This window comes from Leptodactylus fuscus, chromosome 5 (assembly GCF_031893055.1).
Source record: "Leptodactylus fuscus isolate aLepFus1 chromosome 5, aLepFus1.hap2, whole genome shotgun sequence".
Classification (NCBI taxonomy): Eukaryota; Metazoa; Chordata; class Amphibia; order Anura; family Leptodactylidae; genus Leptodactylus; species Leptodactylus fuscus.
Genome location: NC_134269.1, coordinates 102,088,637 through 102,095,643, shown reverse-complemented (window position 1 = coordinate 102,095,643; position 7,007 = coordinate 102,088,637). Strand labels below are relative to the sequence as shown.

The 7,007-nt window shown below is 39.8% G+C and overlaps 1 protein-coding gene across 1 annotated transcript in view; it reads right to left on the bottom strand.

Annotated features, from left to right (window-relative positions):
* Positions 1 to 5,966: 5,966 nt before the first annotated feature.
* The window catches only part of CEP41 (centrosomal protein 41), a 29,705-nt gene continuing 28,664 nt past the window's right edge, over positions 5,967 to 7,007 (bottom strand). Inside the window, exon 11 of the mRNA XM_075276265.1 lies at positions 5,967 to 6,294. Coding sequence (XP_075132366.1) covers positions 6,155 to 6,294 — 140 coding nt within the window. The 3' untranslated portion in view covers positions 5,967 to 6,154. The remainder of the gene's footprint in view (positions 6,295 to 7,007) is intronic.

Genomic DNA, 7,007 nt, shown 5'->3' with positions numbered 1-7,007 from the left:
GCTGCAGCCTTTGTTATTGAAGAAGTGGGGATTGACTGTTACTGTCAGGTCTAGGTATTATATATTACTTACGTTGTAAATCCACATACATAATACATTGCAATGAGATTGTATGACCTCATATAAAACCTTTTTAAGCAGATAGTGAAGACTTGGCAAATTGGAAACAATGAATCATAAAGATGATAATATTTCTATGACCACCTATTCTACTTGATACTACTGGCTATATGTGTTCAATGCTTTATTCATGTAAATGGAGAAAATGGCCACTGACTGACCGACTAATTTTAATTTTTTAATCAGCTGTCAAAGCTGCACTGAAAATGCAATTCTATAGACCTATTCACACAACCATTTATTATTATTTTTTATTTTTTTTTATTAATGGACTATATAAACAATCTGCCAAGAACCTTTGACCTGATTTGTTACAAAAGATGTCAGTTTTTGCTCCACTTGCCATTGTTTAAAACAGTGGGCAGAGTCATGTATGTACTATAAATGCTATAATAGAGGTGAGAAGGGTTTGAAACCAACAACACACTGTGGTTTTAAGCTGCAGCCTATGGATGAAACATGCTTAAAGCTAGGGCTACACAATGACGTGTCACGCAACTAAAACTTATCTGTCACTTATCCTGTTTCCCCAAAAATAAGACAGTGTCTTATATTAAATTCTCTTCCGAAATATATGACCTGTCTTATTTTCGGGAAATGTCTTATGGAGCGGGGGACAATCGACAGTCATGCCGGCGCTTCCTTAACGGAGTGCCGGCATGACTGCTGGTTGTAGGTGGTGCAAGAGGTGGTGGTGGGGCGGGAGGTATGCTAGTTACCTTCCCCATCTTCATAGCAGTGCTGGTGCTGCTGTTGGTCACGGTGGTGGAAGTGGTTGGCGGGGCTTAGCAGAGATTAGCGAGGCTTCCGGCGGTTGTGCCGGAGAGCCTCACTTAGTGGGCATTGCAGCCGGCTGAACGCTGTGCTCCGTGTGCACAGGAAAGCTGGCTGCCTCCTCTGCTGTGATACCACTGTTCCGGCTGCTGTGGGATGAGCTAGGAGAGTGGACTCCCCGCAGCATACGATGCTTTCCCAGCTCATCTTACAGCAGCAGGAACAGTGGTATCACAGCAGAGGCAGCAGCCGGCATACCTGTGCACACGGAGCATCGTGCACAGTGTTCTGCCGGCTGTATAGTTTTTTTGGGAATGTCTTATTTTCGGAGGGTGCCTTATATTAGGCAATTTAACAAAACCTCCCCCATGCCTTACTTTTGGGGGATGTCTTATTTTCGGGGAAACAGGGTAGTCTTGTAACTTTTTAGAGCAGAGACTTTGGCTAGGACTCCCATTGCCTAATCAATGATCTCCAGGTCACTCCTCTAAAACTGCTTAATTTTTCTGAGACTAAAATTTGCAGTTGCCAAAGTAGTCATGTATCTCTAGCTTTAAAACTAGTCAAGTTGCAGACATATCATATGCAACTTCTATTGAAGTCTATAATGAATAAGTCACACACAGCTTGCATCCAAAATCTTTATGACTATTACGTCCTTGTTGAAAAATCACATGCACAACACAATACCATAGATACACACTGGATGTGACCCCAAATGCCACGTTTTGTCATGTGATAAGTTACCAAGTGGCCCTAGCCTAAGACAAACTGCTCCATGGTGGGATTGTTTGTACAAATGATCCCATCATCAATTGGAGGGATGCATGACAGTCATCCGAAATCTCATCTATGATGATGCACTTTTTGCATGGTTTGACAATCAACTGATCACTGTAGCTCCAACTTCATTACATTAGTTGTTTGTGGCAAAACATAAAGAACATAATCCAAATTTGTACCAGCCTGAACTTCATGCCGGTAGAGGGACTCCTAGTATCATAGTTATCGATAATGCTAGGAGTTCCTGCCTCCAAGCGAGATACTGTCTAGTACTGTAATTGGTATAGAACAATATGTTACTGGGAAATAGGGACTCCTATCATCATAGATAAGGGTGCATGCACACTACGTAACGCCGGGCGTGTATGAGAGCCGTACACGCCGGCGTTACAGCAGGGCTGCCGAACACTTCCCATTCACTTCAATGGGAGCGCTCGTAACAGCGGCGTTTACAAGCTCTCCCATTGAAGTGAATGGGAAGTGTTCGGCAGCCCTGCTGTAACGCCGGCGTGTACGGCTCTCATACACGCCCGGCGTTACGTAGTGTGCATGCACCCTAACTATGATTCTGGTGTCCATCTCCCAGCATGATGTACAGGCTGGTAAAGCTGGCAACCACACGAATTGAGTTTCATGGCTAAAACTCTATCTAGTGAATCTAGGCTAAGCCAGACACAATGTATCGAAAATCCAAATGCATAGCCTTTGGTGGCTCTGTCGCACCCCACTGGCATATTTAATAAAGCTTTCTTTCACCTTCATAGTGCATTTATTGAACAATCCAGAAAGGTGTTCAGCATAGAGGCACAGAACAGGGAATATGGCGCATCTTTTATGCAAGAAAGGGCCATGCTTCAGGGATGTGCCACATTATCACCCACCTATACCAGAAAACTGGCGAAGATGGATTAATAAACTACCCCCAAGTGTGTACAATTCTATTGCGGAAACACCATGGAAAATAGGAGAACAATGAGAAACGCATATACAAGTATGTTTTTCCTGCTCTTTCAGCTGTGTTTCCGACACTGTGTCTATTCGCGTTTTCCATTACCCCTCTTACAGGCACAAGATTCAAGAAACTACTATTTTACTGAATCAGACTTATACTATAAGGCTGAGTTCACACAGGATTCGCCTCAAAATCCTGACCAAAAAGACGGCTTCCATTGAAATCAATGGGAGCCAGTCCTTTTTTTTCTGGGAGCAATATGTTCCGGCAACCGGGAAAAAGAAGCAACATGCTCATTCTTCAGGCGGATTTGCCTCGCTAATCTGCCTGAAGACACTCCCTCCTCCTGACTAGGCCCATTCATTGGGCCTAATCTAGAGCGGAATGCGCAACTAGATGAAAGTCGCAGCTACCCATTTTTTGGTCTGGAAACTGCCTTTACCATGTACTGAAACGAATACAAACTAATAAAATTTTACAGAATAACCATCTACACTATTTAGTAACATGTTCAGGGAAACTGAATTCTATAAAATTAAAGCAAATTTTAATTGACAAACACACAGACACAATGAAGAGAGGATCTGTTAAAACAGTATTTCCATACAGAACAAGTATAAAGGTCATGTAGCATCCAAATATAGAGTGAAATTTCAGCAAAGAGAAATTGTCTCACAAAAAATGCAGCCTGTGGACAGTATGTTATAGAGCATGAGGAGCTGAGTAGAGCGGGAAAAGATTCAGTAGAACCTGTGATTTCTTCATTGAAATCTCTCCTCTAAAACCTATCAGTGACTGACAGCTATCTCTGTACCCACAGTCATAAAGGGGAGGCTGTTAGTCACTGACAGGACTGCACTCAGCTAAGAATGAACAGATATTTCTATAATAATATGACAAGTTTTACTGAATTATTTCTCACAAAACCATTTATTAATCTGCTCAGCTCTTCCTACTCTATAACAGGTTGCCTACAGATTGAATAGGATTTTCCTTTCAGGGGAAATATGTCTGCAAAGCCTTTATCAAAGATCTGATAAAACATTGTTTTAAACCTATGATCATTAAGGTGCCAGATAACACGTACACAAAAGAAGAAAAAAAAATTACTTGAAGGCATATAGTACTATATTTTAAAAGGCATATATGGGGAAAACCCTCCCAACATATAATTGATGGAAGGCTTAAGTATAGTATGAACTAAACACAATTTAGGTTTTGTTTATTCAAATCCATTAAAATAAAGGACCTAATGAGTCACCAGTCAATATTCTCAGATTAAGTCTCTTACTATGCCTTCAATTGTAAATCATAAAGACATTAAAGTGTAACTAAACTCTGAAAGGAGGGAAAAGGCCACTGACAGACACTTCTAGTATCAGTTTATCTCCCCTAAGAACAAAAAGGTCAGGTATGCTAAAACCTTCACTTGCCCAAGACTGTATGTCTCTCTCCTGTAAATCAGACCCCACCCCTGTTTCACTTGCAGGCTGATTTGCATATCTGCAAAAAGTTGATTATCTCTACACTGCTTCATCAGTTTGTGGTCATATAGGTTTGTTGCTGCTCCTAATAAAGCCCCCCTATCTGGTATTATTGGTTTGGGAGGCATTTTAGACCCCAAATTCTCTTCAAAAGTTTGCCGCATTTGTGGTCCTTGATCTCATGATTGCTCCATTTTTATTTTTTACCATGAGAGATTAATTATTATGATTACTAAAATCAATAACAACACCATTGGATAATATGCACAGTAAATGTATATTTACTGGGGTGGGGGGAGTGCATGCTGCTAGGACAGACAATGGACTTGCAGAAAAGTCAATATTACCGCTCTCTGTAAACACAAAGATAACAGACACTGTCCATGACTGCCCAGGACCTAATAGCAGAAAATAAGCATGATCCTGAGAACTAAGTTATCCTCCAGAGAGCTGTGAGTCACATCCCATGTCCTATAATACTAGATAAGGAGAGATATTAGGGCAGATACCCTTGACAACGTTGTGTAAACAAAGAGGAGGAATAATTTCACACAGCAGGTAGACAAAGCAGCATTTCTAAAGCAATGTACTTACGAAAACTATTGAATTTACATAATCCAGCACTGTAGATCGAATCCTTGAGATGGGAATACCCCTTTAATGGGTTACGTGGTTTGTAGAACCGATGGATTAATTACTATTATTATTATTATTATTATTATATTTTGCAAGCAAGACTTTCTCTGTATTTTTTGAGCGGAAATCCGGCAGACACCATCATAACAGGTAACCCCTTTTTAAGTGGATTAGATTTTCATTTTTTCAGGTCCTTAAGTGGGCCCAAAGAATGGGAACCCAAACAAAGGTGTAAATTCGGGGCAGAAGACGGAAACCAGCAGGATTGGCTAAAGCTGACACAGGCGCAGATGTGAACCCACCCTCAGGAGGGAACAGGAATCAGAGTTCTGCAAAAACCCAAGGAGCATCAGAGTTGGATAAGTGGTTATTAATGGGAGAGAAGTATTACTTCAATTCTGTGTTTTAAAAGACTTTGTAGTATAAATCAGAAAAAAAGAGAGAGAAAAAAAAAAAAAGAGTTGTCCAGGAGATTTTAACAGTAGAATAAGAATTTTCTATACGGATGTACAGGTAACTCAGGAGAGGTGGAATAGCATGGACATAAGCTGTAACACAGAAGAACAGAAAACTTCCAGAATGACAGACATGAAGGTAAATTAAATTTTAAAGGAAATGTAGCACACCATAACTCCAGAGAAAATCTATAGATAGTACTTTTTTGTAAATACCAAAATTTGGAATTGTTTGGTCAAACAGAATGAGTTAGTTCTTTTAAGGGGATAACGTCCATCCTTAGGAGGAGACAGATTTGCATATTCCTCCCTTAGTTCTTTTATGCACTCTCTTATGCAAATTTCTCAAAAAATCTTGCAAAAATAATATCCTCAATTTCAAAGAATTTTAAAGGAACCTACTTTGCACACATGAAATCAACATATCAGACTGAGTGCCCAGACCTATGCGCATAATTTTACACATCAAACAGTTAAAAAATGCACGGTTAAACCAAGTCTTCAATCACAACTGAAGTGAAATGTGGCCTTTTCAGAAATCAAATCTAATTTGTATTTGCAGTTCTCCCTATTATTTAGGTCCACAAGCTGTGAAGACAGACAAAAATCAGAAAGTCAATTAAATTTGGATGTAGAACATGATTTAGTGTTATGTACAGGAATGCAGGTACAAGAAACTTAAAGAACAGGTCTACGAGGGAACCTGAACTGCTTAAGACCTACAAGAAAACAGCAATCAATTGCATATAAATAAAAGCAACTTAAGTTAAACGTTCTTTCTATACAAAGACTTAAATAACCTGTAAACAGCATTCTATTCGTCTTGTATCCCCTCCTAACAAAACATTGTCAAGCTAGCAATACTGCTGGAGCATGAAAAAACTGCTCTACTGGGCAGAGGTGAGTGGGGACGAGCAGAACAATTGTTTATTACAGAGGATGAACACCGATTATTTCCATGGTTTTGAAGGCGGACTGTTGCTGCGGATAGATCGGGAACTGATGGAACTGGCAGATGATGGGACTTGGCTGTTTCTTGAGTTGGCTGTTTTTGACTCCAATCTTCCTGTGGATAATCGGCTGAGACGGCCTAAATCAACAAGGAGAATAGTCACACAACCTATATTGCAAACAGTATTCACAGCATTATAGATTTAGCAATAAAAAGAAGACCTGTCAGATATTTCTAAAAAGTGTAAATATATATTTATACCCCACAGCACAGTGCTGACATCTGCACAAATGTGACAACAGATTCAAGAATCAAAATTATATAAAGAACACATTGTGTAAAAGATCTAGGCAGGTGTGCAAAATATGCTACAAAGTAAGACTGCTTTCAAAAATAGAAGTGTCAAAGTGTGGCTGGGTCTTCTGGCACCAAACTGAGGTTTTCATTTTTCAGGATAGGTCGTTAGACCTCCAACTGCATGTTATCTGAACGAAACATTCGCTTAGCATAATACATTACAGCATGGGGGAAAATCAGTTGACTTGTACAGTGTTTGTTTTTTTTTTTGTTTTTTTTTAAGTTACTTGCATAGGCATATATTATTTTAACATAAATGTATCACAACTTCATATACTGTATGATGAATCCAAAGCTGGAGACTAAGTACAAGCAGAGCAGTGGACACGAGTGCAGGGAAACAGTGACAACACAGGATTATATTGGGGCATGGCCTGCCCACATGTCAGAACAAGAGAGGCATAATCTGTGCCAAGATTTGGTTTGGATAACCCAAGTTCCTAAAAAGGTCAAAGTCACAGAAGTATAGTATAATAGAATAGTATATATAAGAG